Source organism: Nicotiana tabacum, chromosome 16 (genome assembly GCF_000715075.1).
Source record: "Nicotiana tabacum cultivar K326 chromosome 16, ASM71507v2, whole genome shotgun sequence".
Lineage (NCBI taxonomy): Eukaryota > Viridiplantae > Streptophyta > Magnoliopsida > Solanales > Solanaceae > Nicotiana > Nicotiana tabacum.
The window spans coordinates 129,291,396-129,304,778 of NC_134095.1; the positions used below are offsets into that span (position 1 = coordinate 129,291,396).

The window sequence follows — 13,383 nt, forward strand, 5'->3', positions numbered from 1 at the left end:
CGAACTAGAAACTTCAAAAATTCAACTTTCGGCATTTCAAGCCTAAATTAGCTACGGACCTCCAAAACTCAATCCGAACACGCCCCTAAGCCCGAAATCACCCAACGGAGCTAACGGAACTATCAGATTTTCACTCCAAGGCCGTCTTCACACTATTCCGACTACAGTCAACTTTCCAACACTTAAGCTCTCATTTAGGGACTAATGTCCCAAAACTCTCCGAAACTCAAAACCGAACGTCCCAACAAATCAAAATAGCGGAAATAAACTCGGAAAAGCAGTAAATAGGAGATCAGAGCGTTAATTCTTAAAATGACCGGTCAGGTAGATACACGTAGACGAAGACTTCAAACTTCTGCTGGAAGAAGTTCGGCGCCTAAACACTTTCCTAGAAGATGCTGCAAAATACCACAGTGATAGCAGTCTGTGGAAACAATTGGTCAGGGACATCAGAGTTACAGTGCATAGAGCTGAGGATGTCATTGACAAATTCCTGGTTCAGGCGAAGCTGCATCAAGAGAAAAATGTAGTGAAAAAGCTTTTTGATTTGGGCCATGTTAACAAAGTTAGGAATCTTGCAAAGTTTATTAAAAGCATCCATGAGAAGGTGAAGGAATTTCGTCAAAATAATCAACAAGCTTTCCAGCCTAAACTTATGCTCCATCAACCACAAAGATCAGTTGCACGGGAGCCTCAGGTAATTAACGCCTGAAATCCAATTACGATCTTGAAAACTTCCGCCCAAATATAAGTTTTCTTCTTCTTTTATTTTCTCTTTCTCATGCCATTTATAATAATTTATCTAATACAGAACTACCCGTTCTAATTTATGTGAACCTATTTTTTTTTGGTCCGTATAAAAAAAATGATCCCTTTCTAAATTTGGAATCAATTTAACTTAAACTTACAATTCTACCCTTAATGAGAAACTTTTATAACTACACAAATATTCTGGGCTCCTTTTTGACTTGTTTAGGTCCACAACTTCCAAAAGTCTTCATTTTTTCTTAAACTTTGTGTCCAGTTAAACAGATTCACATAAATTGAAAAGGAGAGAGTGATAATTATTATTATAAGTAATATTATTATAAATTGGAACGGAGGGAGTAGTAATTATTACTCCATCCGTTCCACTTTATGTGAACCTATTTCATTTTTGGTTCGTTCCAAAAAGAATGAACTCTTTCTAAATTTAGAAACAATTTAGCTCAAACTTCTAATTCTACCCTTAATGAGAAGCTGTTATAACCACACAAATACTCTGGACCCCATTTTAACTTTTTTAGGACCACAAATTCCAAAAAATTTCATTTTTTCTTAAACTCCGTGCCCAATCAAACAGGTTCACATAAATTGGAACGGAGAGAGTATTATTTATAAGTTTTCTTATTATTATTTATTATATTAATAATTAATATTTTAGGTTTTATTACTATTATCATCAGCAGGTGCTATACACTTTGTCCAATGCGGTGTCACGGGACACCGCTTTGTTAAAACTTTTTATTAGATATGTATAAGAAAATTAAAAATATTGGGGATAAATATAAAAAATGACACCTCTTACAACTACAATAATTTATTTATTTATTTATTTATTTTTTCAAATTATGATACCGTTTATAAAAAAATCATGCATACCGCATTGAGCTAATCATCGATATCGCATTAATTGAACAAAATCTAAAGCTCTTGTAAGAAATGACTAGTAGCACAAATTTACCGTATATTGGCAGACCACGAAGAGGAGAATATGAAAGTTAGGAGTAAAAATGAGAAGAAAAACTATTGACATATAAGAGAAAACGTTACTAATTCAGTGTTGCTCTTAACGTTAGGGCTCATTTGTTTTCATGGAATGGTGGTCTTAATCATGTTACAAAATTAAGTTTATTTAATATTTTCTGTTGCAATTGTTTATTAGCTTTTTATAAGTTTGATTAATCATGAAATTTAGATTTTGTATAAAGTATTGAGACATAAATATTCTTGTTAATATATTTTATTATACTCTCGACCATCGCCACCAACTACCAATAAAAGTCGAGCAACACCGAACAATCATCACAACCAACCACACAATCATTACTGCCAAATTATCAACCGCCTCTGTATACTAAGCATCCATCACATTTGTCCACCATCAGCCACCATTTTATATCCGTCACTGCAGGTCATCATCGTGCCGCTAGCTTTTGTGTGTGGTTCATCAAAAAATAATTTATAAAACATCATGTAAAGTTTATCTAATTATTTAATGTGTGGATATATTTTATTAAATAAGTAATTGAATTTTTATTTTTAAAACAAAAATAACTTATATATATTTGAAAAAACAAACAGTATACATTTGTGTAGACAAACGGACCTTGTAATATCTGTGTTTTGACATGTGGAAATCATATTTTGTTCTGCTTCATTCATAACTTTGAGACAGTATTAGTTATATTACAGACCAGAGTTTTGATGTTTGTCCAAAGTGCTTCATTGACAAATACCGGAGGAACTTCCAAAATCCTAGTGGTGTTGAACAGTCTCTTCCTTACTCCCTCCTTAGCCCGTAGGTCTGCCACCCTGTTCTGCTCTTGAAGCTATGACTGATTCTTGGGTTCCCCAACTGGATCATCAATGACCTGCATTCAGAAACAAAGTTGTTATAAGGGATATGACCAATTTTCAGCATTCTAATGATCTCTTTTGAGTTAGTGTTGATCACAAGAGGGGTTAGATTATGTTCCTTTGCCAGCTTAAGCCCTTCTAGCATTGCTAGTAACTCAGCTGGATGAAAGCTTTATCTTTTATTACTCAAGAAACTGGGATACAAATGAAGTTGTTTTCTTAATTATATACGTAATGTTACTCATTTAATTGGTACTAAGTTGACTGACAAAGACTTCTAGCTGATTTTTGCTTAATGAAAAATGATACTATTACTCAATATTCTTAGGAACATGACTATAGTTATTCTAATTTCTCTGGTTTTTGAAAGGTTACCGTGGTTATTTTCTTAAAAGAAACAATTATTTTAGAGATAATTTAACTTCTGATCTCCATGATACTTCTTAATGATCGCTAAACCATTTTTGCATTTTCTTTTGTGTTTATGAAAATTTTCTACAAAAGAAACACGTAGCTTCATTTATAAATTGATTTTGCCAGACAAGTAAACTGCTCGATTCGTAATTAGCCAAAGTGTAAACATGGAGTTTCATCTCATAGTAGCATTACACGAAATTTAAGACTCTTTTTCGTTGCTATTAAATATAGTACTAAACTTGATATGGTTGTTCAAGTTGTAATTGCAAAAAAATCAAAAGATTCTCCACTAATATTTTTGATATCCAATCTATCTGATGATTTTAATAGGAGACGTTCTTGGAGGTTAAACATTTGGTTGGCTTTGATTACGAAGCGGAATATGTAATCAGACGACTTGTTGAAGGATCTAGAATTTGTCCCCATTGTGGGTATGTATGGCTGGTCTTGGCAAAACCACACTGGCAAGAACATTTGGGTTGATGTCGGCCGGTCATACGAACTAAAGAACATCCTATTTAAGATTCTGATATCGTTCACGGAACACATTGCACGAATTAGCTATAATAATATGTGAATTATTTGTGGCTAAAGAAGGTGGTACATGTCTCATTGTCTTGGACGATGTTTGGAACATAGAACTTGTGGATTTGGTCAAAAAAGTATTCCCAGAAAACAACAAACGTCATAGGGTCATGATGAACACAAAAACGTGGCTAGATATGCCCACGAATATCCTCATGATCTGAAATATCTGTCTAACGATGAAAGTTTTCAGTTGCTGGAAAGGAGAGTTTTCAACTGTAGAAGGCGTCCTGATGAGTTGGTAGAACTTGGAAAAAGAATTGCAAGGAAATGTGGCGGATTACCACTTGCAATACTGGTAATTGCTGGAGCTCTGGAAGCTTTTCCGAACAAATACTATTGGGAAAGAATCGAGAAAAATGTGGGGCAACACCTTGTGAAAGAGAATGACCCTACAAGCTGCTGGAAAATTGTGGAAACCAGTTATCATAGTTTGCCTCAAGAAATGAAGGCGTGCTTCTTGTATTGCTTCACCTTTCCTAAAGGTAATAAGATCCCTGCTACGAAATTGATTGGCTTGTGGATCGCGGAGGGACTTATAAAGTCCAGTCCGACGTATACCTTGGAGGAGATGGCAGAGAATTATTTGGAGGAGTTTGCAAAGAGGGGTCTAGTGTGGCTGTCGAGAGATGATTTTGGAATTAAAAAGCTCAGCTTTTACGACATGTTGTATGAGTTCTGCAATACGGAGGCGATTAGGGAAAGTGTTTTTCAAGAGATACGTCTAACCCCTGATCAGATTTTTCCTACTATACAAGATCCAGATATTTCTCGTCCATTTGCGTCTTGAATCCTCTGCTCTGCTTGATTTGATCTCCACAAAACCATTTGTAGAACATGTTAGATCTTTCCTATGTTTTTCATAGGAGGAGAAACAAATCTATCAGTTGTCTGCTCCTGATATACAACTCATCCTCAAAGCATTTCCACTGATCAGGGTCTTGGAAATTGAATCCGTCAAAATTCCCTTCTCTCAGTGTTTCAACTAACTGTTTCATTTGAGATATATTGCTATTTCAGGTGATTTCACAGAACTTCCTGCATCCTTTGGTAAGCTTTGGAATCTACAATTTCTTATAGTTAATACAAGTACATCGGAGCCCATTCTTAAAATAAAAGCAAATATATGGAACATGTAGCGGTTGAGACACCTGCAAACCAACATTCCTGCAAAATTGCTGCCCCCTCCTATCTCAACAGATAAAGGTTCTTGCCTAAAAACTCTTTCTAAGGTTGCACCAGAAAGTTGCAATAAGTTGTGCTTGCAAAGGCTGGAAATCTCAAAGAGTTGAGTATTCGAGGGTGAACACAAGCTTTTCTCAGAACTAACATGGATGGATTCAGCACTTTTCAAGGGCTAGAACACCTAGAAAAACTGAAACTGATGAATACTGGTCCTTACACAAGTGAAGCTCTTCACCTTCCTCCAGCATTGTTCAGTTTTCTACGCAAGCTGAATTAGTTAACTTTGTCAAACACGAGGTTTGATTGGAGCAAGGCGGATAGACTGGGGCAGCTGGAATGCCTTGAAGTCCTGAAGTTGAAAAAAGATGCCTTTACAGGTAAGTCGTGGAAGCCGGAGATTGGAGGTTTTAGCCAACTCCAGCTCTTGTGGATTGAAATTGCTGACCTCGAATACTGGGAGGCTTCAAGACTTCACTTCCCAAGACTTAGGAGATTTGTTATTTGGGGATGTCCTAAGTTTGCGAGTGTGCCAGTTGAGCTATCTCAGTTTCATGACTCGTCATATAGATGATGGAAACAAGAAAAGCAGTCAAATCTGAAACGAAATAAAAACGAGAGAAATATAAATGCATGCTCCTAGAAGCATCAAAAATCTTGCTCAATAAAATTTCTCCTGAAACTGATTCCAGGGCCACTCAGTGATGTTAAAAGGTCAGTTAAATTCATTTTGCCTTGAAATGATTATAACTCTCCATTCTAAGTGGTTAATTATGTGTTTACATTCATGTCCAGCTGGTTTCATTTTTTGGTAACAATTCGAATAAAACCGCATCTATCTCTAAATGATATGTGTTTCAATGTTTCATTTAGTAGAATCTCCTGCATGGTATATTTGTTTAGAGAGTTATCCATGAAATTCCGTAATTACGTATTCTTCCCCTTGTATATATTCTGGATTGCATTTGCTCAAACACTGAATTGAGAGGTATTTTTAGTCAAAGTAAAATATAGAATTTGAATCCCCGTGATATGAGCACGGTCATGGTGATATTCAGTTATTTTTTGTGTTTCACCACTTAAACATGTGGTTGGACCATGATTAAGAATAGAAATATCATATGTCTATATTCTGACATATATCGATTTCTATGGGACTAGACTAGATGGAATGTTGTGATATAAATTTCTTCAGAACCACGAAGAGATTTCCTTTTATATATGTATTCAAAGAAACTTATCTGCAACACTTATGCTCTTTTTCTTTTTCTTTTCTTTTTTCCTTATTTTCCTCTTTTCGGCAGGAAATAATCCGGAGCTGGGATCCTGGTTTCATGGACAAATTCTAGAATGCTCTTTGATACGTTATCACTGCATTTCACGTTTTCTACAGTCCAGTCATCTGATGTTCCTATAAAGAAAACCTGTTTGTCTTTTGTCTATTCAAGTTTCGTGAAGTTGGAAATAAGTAACCTCGTCGTTTTGGAGATATGTTAAATAAATGTTCTCCACTCTTGGCTTGAAATAAGCCTTTTGGGGTCTGCTTCGTTCTCGATCACGGTTGACTGTTTTCTTTCTCAATAGAAGTATTGTTTGCCTGTTTCCGGAATGTTGTGTCTGTATTGATTTACTTCATTGCGTGTTTCATTACTGAAGCATGTCCGATTGTTATTGTTGAAAGACATCTTACTCCAACCAGATCAGCTGATTATGAATCTTATTCACCATGTCTAATTTTTGAGATGATTATATTTTAATTGGATGGTGCTACAAGTTTATATGTTTCGGATTACCTCGTCCTAAAACGTATAGGTAATCTTACTTTGATAGGGTGAATGCACTAATCCACATTCAGTTTCCTGATTATCTAAATGTGCAAATCAGTTTACTACAGAAATTAGTAATTGAGATAAGAATGCATCTTGATATATATATCTATATCCTAGAATGGGACGATAAAACGTGGTACTTCGAATTGCTCTGGCTCAGGAAAGAATGTTAATGGATCATTTCCTCGTGCTTTGATTTGTTAGCTATTTAAGCTTCTTATAATTATTTGTAGAAATTATACTAGATATAAAATAGTACTACATTAGCAGCAAATAAAGTTACAAAATAGCATACCTTGCAAAGAAGTAGCACGTAGTTGGGGAAAACGTGGAGATGATAGATCAGAATCTAAGACGTCAAGGTGCGAAGGAGGGATGGCGCGCTCTCTGTAGAGATGACAAAATGGTTAAAAGAAAACAGTTATCCATCCATATTATCCATTAAAAAATGGGTTGGATAATGAACTTTTTAAAAATGAGTCGAATATGGATAAGAACCATATTATCCACTTAGAAAATAGTTAACCAAATGGATAACTAATGTGTTTAACTTTTACATTTGTAAAGCCTCAAATTGGGGGTTCCTCAAGTTTGGGAGACTAGGAATTTCCCCAAAAGTGATTATATTCAAGAAGCCATGTATGGATATCCATATTATTCGCCGGATAACTCATTTTTTATATGTATCAAATACAGGTCGGGTCGAATAATTTATCCATTATTACCCATTTTCGACCCGCTCATATCCGACCCAACTCGCATGTTTGCCACCCCTAATTGGTTGTTTAAACGGCCACGAGGTTTGTTGGTTTGAAAATTGATGAACTTAATTTTCATGCTCTAAAGGCTGAAAAATCACCTTTTTTAAAAAATTAAAGAAAGCATTTACCCCTCCCCGAGTAGGGTAAGGTCAGCGTACACCCTAACTTCCCCAAACCCTACTAATGAAATTATTACTGGGCTGTTGTTGTTAAAGCATTACACCAAAACTATTGTTAGCCATATGATACTACCATTTATAGACGAATACTTCCATGAATGTCATAGCTCTGCAAAGAAATTGTGTCTTAATAAAATGCATACTTTTGTCAAAACGAGCATATCCTTTTCAAAGACACAAGTAAGGACAGTTATATTTTGATTTATTCGATTTCGAACCAAAGGTCACAAAAATAGCACTATTAGAAAACCTTTTAATGAGATGGTGCAATTATACCCATTGCATAAGTGCCCTATTCAGTAGTGCACTCAGAAAAGTTGTAAAGTTTATAAACTACCATAGTAACAGGTGTACAACAGCAAGATCCATGAAACTCTAACAACCAAACGATGCAACTGCTCATCAGATGGGGCAAATACTGAAATTTATCAAGAATCAAGTGCCAGCACCAAGAGCAATAATGGCCATAGAAGATTTCCAACTGTTCCCGGCCATAATTCAAAAAAAAAATTCTTTTGCATGGAACCACCATCGAGTGTAAGTATTAAATATATGGATTGAGCCATCAAACATATTTATCTAATATTCCTCTTCAGAATCCAAACAAAGGCAGTAAGCAACTAAGCCAACAACTGGAACATAACTGAGATTTCTCACTAAGCCAACTTTATCTTCCTGTATATTTTGCGAGTTGCTCCCTATCAACCAAGGTTGGAATATACTGTAGAGACAAATATCCCAGATGAAGGCATAAGCAAGTCTTTCAGAGGATAGATAGCTGAGCAAGAACTCCCATCTATCAGATATACTCCCAAAATCACCATCTCCTCTCCCGAAAATGGCCCAATATGTCGATAGCAGGCAGGCGGCTCCACCAATCAGTCCAACAATAGATGCACCACGAGTCATGATCGAACCCAGTTGAGATGTTGCTCTTGGACGGTACTCTGGGTCGATCTTATTTAGCCGAATAGCCATGTACGGAATTAAAAATGCTGCATCGAATTCGAAAAAGCTCATTGATAAGTCTCTTGTCAAACCAAAATTTATTCACAAAAGAAAAGAGTTACATTTGAAGGGAGCAGAAAATTAAAGATAGCAAAGAGAAAATATCCAGTAACATTAGGCAAGAAAATCTGTGTCAGAATATCTAGCTCTTGAATGAGCAAGAGAAATTTTAGAAAAGTAAATGCAAATAGTTACTCCCTATGTCCCATTTTATGCAAACACTTTCCATTTCTTAATGTCACCTTTCTATATCCAAAAACAATTTAATTTTAAACTTTTCATTTTACCCTTATTGAAATAATTTTAGATCACAAGTTTCAAAAATCTTTATTTCTTAAACTCCATGCTTATACCGTCACATAAAATGGATAGAGGGAGCAATAGCCATGCCATCTTAATCGCCTAAACTCCTAAGTCCTAGTCAATGATAAAGTTTTCAATTCAGCACCCGAGCAATTTTGGTCGAAGCAATTCCAGTATATTCAGGAAATCATATTATATACTACCATTTATCATCCTAGTTTTCGTCAGTTTGACACTTATTGAGAGTTCCATGGGGATGGAGGACTTTATTTTTGGCCACAACCAGAAGTAAGTGTTTGAAAAGTGCATTACTGTTTGTGAGGAACATTTGAAGGCCCCATAAAAGATCTAGTGATCCCTTGTATCTGTCTCTCTTGCGATCACTGAATAGTAAAGGAGCGAACATGAAAGTCCAGCCAATTACAAAATTAAACAGTCCTTCAGACATCTGGTATAAAAATCAGAGAAGAATGTTAAAAACGAGATCCATGCCAATTAATAAATTTGTATTTTACAAAGTAGTTACCGGATGAAGCACTGGTGCCTCCAGTAAGTGGACACCCCCTACTCTGCCAAAGGGTGCAATGTGTAAAGTTCAATGTCAAATTTATGGTAAATGACAGATTGAAAACCGACATGGAAAGTCATACAAGGACAATATTCATATCAGTAACTGCTTAATTTGTAAATTTATATGCATCTAAAAGAAGCAGGACTAAGTTGAGACACAGTGGTATAAAATGAAAATTCAACATATGGAGAAGGGTTCTGTTTAAGTGCTATAACAACAGAATATATTCTTAAAAGTCATATATAAAAGTGTTTGGTATGTTAGTATGTATACATTGTGAATGACACAAGCATGCATATCAAACGGATGTCAAAGTTGAAACAGAGTTCCCAATTAAGCCAACCTTTAAGGAGTTAGTAATAAATCTGGTAAAGGCCAAGACACAGTGATTATTCAAGAATCAATATTTCTAGTTAGGGCATGCTTCAACATTGAGAAATATAGGTGATAAAGCAGGTTTATCAATGAATAACCAAGGGAAGTGGACCAGATAAAGCAGGTTTATCAAACCTTGATTGATAACCAAGGTTTATCAATCAATTATGGCACCTATTGTCAGCTAAAATATGTGACGAAATTAGCATCTCTAGACAAGAAAGGAATGCAGGTTTACTACTGAAATCTTTGGATTAAACTAATTCGGTACAGTTAATAAGACTTCAACATACCAGCATTCAGAAGAGGCAGAATGAAGAAGAAATTGAGGGAGAGACCAATCAGATCATTGACTGTTTCTGAACTGATTGCCCACACTGGATCTCCCTGCATTATATATCAACATATTTTCAAGTAATATGGAAGTAGAACATTCAGAACTGTTTGTTATGGAGGTATATCACCAAAGAGAAGTCCATGCCGTTGGGCAAAAAAGGAATGTTAAAACTAAGGGTGTCTAATGGGTGGGCCGGGCCGGGCTGGGTAGGAAAAATTAGTAACCGTACCGGTTGGGGTCCGGACCGGTTACGGGTTGGGTCTTACCGAGTTTAAAGGGTTCAGGTTCAACTGGGTAAAAAATGAATCGTAAGGGTTACGGTACAAGGGGCCGGGCCGGGTTAGTGTAATTTTTAATTTTTTTGTATTTTGTATAACTATTGTAAGTTATATTAATATAAAGTAAAAATATAAAGAATAAAATGAAGATGGGAAAAAATTGCACTTATAAATTGCAAGTGCTACATTTATTTCAAAATTACAAATTGAAGTTTGCATTTAACAAGTAAATTAACGAAAAAAGAGTAAAACTAAATTTTCATGCATAATAATACTTCAAATTAATCTAACAAACTAAAATATTAAGCATAAATACATCTAATGATTTTAAAATAACACAAATTGTCTCAAATCAACTTAAATACGAATTTCTGGAGGACGCTCAAGACAACTCTTCATATGCCTCCTTAAACAGCATGTGCCACACTTTGGACGAAGATTTAAGACTCGACCACAGTTCTTGCACTTTACTTTGGGAACTTCTTCATTTTCTTCTATCACCTCAAAGTGTTCCCAAACATATGAGCGCACTCTAGAAGTACGGGGCATGATTTAACTTGAATTGAGAAATTGAGATTGAGAAATAAGAGATGAGTGAAGAAATGAAGAAGAGGGGGGTGTATTTATAGTTTTACAAAGGGTTAAATTTGTAATTACAAAAAGTGTTAATTTTTTAAAAAAAGGCCCAAAAAAGGGCTAATTGTGCAAATCAGTTGCCCAACAATCAGCCTTTGGGCAACGGCTCCTTGGCAGGTGACCGTTGCCAACGGTAACCAAATAAGCCAATCAACAATTTAAAAAAAAAAAAAAAAAAAAAAACTAGCCGTTAACCGGTCTGGGCCGGTCCGGGCCGGTTTAACCGGTTCTACAGTATTTCTGTTGACCAGGTTTGACCGGTCTGGGTAACCGGTTGAAAATAGGTGAACGGACCAAACCCCCTACCCCTTTCACCCAGCCCCACCCGGCCCCCTTGTACCGGTCCGGGCTGGTTCCAGTTTTAACCGGTCTGGGCCGGTTCGGTTACGGTTAAACCCGGCCCGTTAGACACTCTTAGTTAAAACCATATATACTTCTATTGTTCCTATCATGTCCAAAAGGTGAGGAACTAAATTCAGAAGTCTAACGTGCATCACATCATCAATTATAAAGGTGATACACAACCATAGACAGGTAAATGCAACTTCTATAGTGAGCTATGGGAAAATGAGTAACTATCAGAATGAACTACAACAAAATCTTAATATTTTGAGGCTTTTTTCCAAGAAGAAATCTGGATCTAAACAGATTTCTGAAGTTTGAGTATTAACAGAAAAGGAAATAGATTCTAATAGAATGAAATGCAGGCGAAATAGCACTGTGATACAAATGACAGTCTCCAGACTATGGTGTGAAATATTTTCAGAATGTTCAAGAATTTGCTTGTAAGTGAAATGTATCTCTAGTTTCCTTTTCAATATTTTCTGGCAAATGGTAAAGTTAACCTCCAAGTATCTAACAGATATAAGCCGTGGGAGACACAAACTTAAAAACTAGTGAAGAGTAGCCTCGCAATCAAATATTCAGATATACCACTTAGTGAAACTATATTTTCACTTGCCTCAAAAGACAAATTAAGTAGTTTTGGAATGAAATAAGCCCGAAAAGAGTGGAATGGATACAAAGGATTGAGATAGCTGACCCAACAAGTTTGGGATTGAGGCTTAGTTGATTGATACGTTCAAACTCGAGATTGGAGTTTTCCGCCCCATTTAGAAGTTAGGTTCCAATTCCAACAAAAGCCCTTTGCTCTCTGACCTTCACTAGGCCCAAAAGAAAAATTAGAAAGGAAGAAAGAAATCTGTTCAAGTATTCATGTGTGTGACCTAGTAGTCGATGAAGCTGGGAATAAGAACCACGCGATACCATGGTTTGAATTTCAATTGTGATAGTCTCGTATTGTTCGAAATTATCCCGGCAAAATAAGAGAGGTGGAAGGTGGCCCAAACACCCTTATCTTGAATAAAAATTATGTTCAAAACCATAAATTTTCAGCTCGTTTAGATAACAACAGAACCAACACAAGATAATGTATGGTAATGAGCAACTAAGATACAAAAGATGTTGGCTTTATATACTCCATTGCAAAAAAATCACCATAGAATAGACCATATTAGCTTCGGAGTGGTTAAAACATCCATAATTAGAATGATCATTAGTACACGAACAGATGCTAAAAAACAGCTAATTGAAGGTGCTAATTTGAATGCTCATATGAAGAGTCCAGTAGTACAACTAGGCTATATCAAACTATTTAAATTTCAATGTTTGATTTCAGATTTTTCAAATAGTTACAATCTCTTATAACTAAAAATACAACAAAATTTTGTAAAACTCGGTGATTCAAGAAGAAAGAAAAGGATTTTAATGTGCGTAATAGGTGAAACGAAATAAGACAGAGGAAGTAGTACATTACAGGTGCATAGGGAAGTAAGAAGAGCCACAACACGTACACTCCTTCCGCAGTCCACAATATAGCCTGTGTTAATTTCCTTATTTTCTCATCCCTTTCTAGAATTGAATCCATCCCTCCACCTCCACCGCCACCAGCTCCTGTGGTAAAAAGGGTTTTCCGGCGAGCTCTGTTGCAAAGACAAAGCCTTCCTAGTTGTAGCCTTTTCACTTTGGGCTCCAACCCAAAGTGTGCACTAGTCTTGGACCTTTTCGTATTGTGGCCAAATGCCAAGTCAGTTCGTCTGCCATGGCTGACTAATTGATGGCCAAGTGCTAAGTCAGCTTTGGTGCATAACACAGTTGCCGGCAACATTGCCGGAGAATGGCTTAGTTGAAAGTTTTCTCCTTATCCAATCAACTAAACGGGCCCTTAAAAGAGGTTTATCACCCAAGCGTTGTTTTTTTGGGAGAATGACACACTTACCCACTAAAACAAAACTATTTACTCT

The 13,383-nt window shown here is 36.1% G+C and overlaps 1 protein-coding gene and 1 long non-coding RNA gene across 3 annotated transcripts; one reads left to right on the top strand and one right to left on the bottom strand.

Moving 5' to 3' along the window:
* Positions 1–404: 404 nt before the first annotated feature.
* LOC107801345 (uncharacterized) lies at positions 405–6,521 on the top strand. The gene is made up of 3 exons (XR_001651619.2): positions 405–697; positions 3,367–5,517; positions 6,108–6,521. It is a non-coding gene; the product is annotated as an uncharacterized LOC107801345 (long non-coding RNA).
* Positions 6,522–7,807: 1,286 nt separating this feature from the next.
* Positions 7,808–13,331, bottom strand: LOC107801346 (uncharacterized). 2 transcript variants are annotated; one of them, XM_016624654.2, is made up of 5 exons: positions 12,897–13,329; positions 10,123–10,216; positions 9,410–9,447; positions 9,196–9,331; positions 7,808–8,567 (listed from the first exon to the last, which is right to left on the bottom strand). In XM_016624654.2, exons 1-5 carry the CDS (start codon positions 13,245–13,247, stop codon positions 8,152–8,154), a joined length of 1,035 nt encoding a protein of 344 aa, XP_016480140.1. In that variant the 5' UTR covers positions 13,248–13,329; the 3' UTR covers positions 7,808–8,151. The 2 variants fall into 2 exon arrangements, with proteins under 2 accessions (XP_016480140.1, XP_016480141.1); XM_016624655.2 differs by lacking the exon at positions 10,123–10,216 and having other exon boundaries at positions 9,410–9,452; positions 12,892–13,331.
* Between the last annotated feature and the right edge of the window lie 52 nt (positions 13,332–13,383).

Bases quoted from the DNA above. Each gene is read 5' to 3' on its own strand.
- LOC107801346 (XM_016624654.2), bottom strand. From the start codon at position 13,247: ATGTTGCCGGCAACTGTGTTATGCACCAAAGCTGACTTAGCACTTGGC. The intron at 9,332-9,409 runs GTAACTACTTTG...TTTTTATACCAG, and splicing joins AGGCACCAGTGCTTCATCCG to ATGTCTGAAGGACTGTTTAA. The intron at 8,568-9,195 runs GTAATGCACTTT...AATTCGATGCAG, and splicing joins TCAAATGTTCCTCACAAACA to CATTTTTAATTCCGTACATG.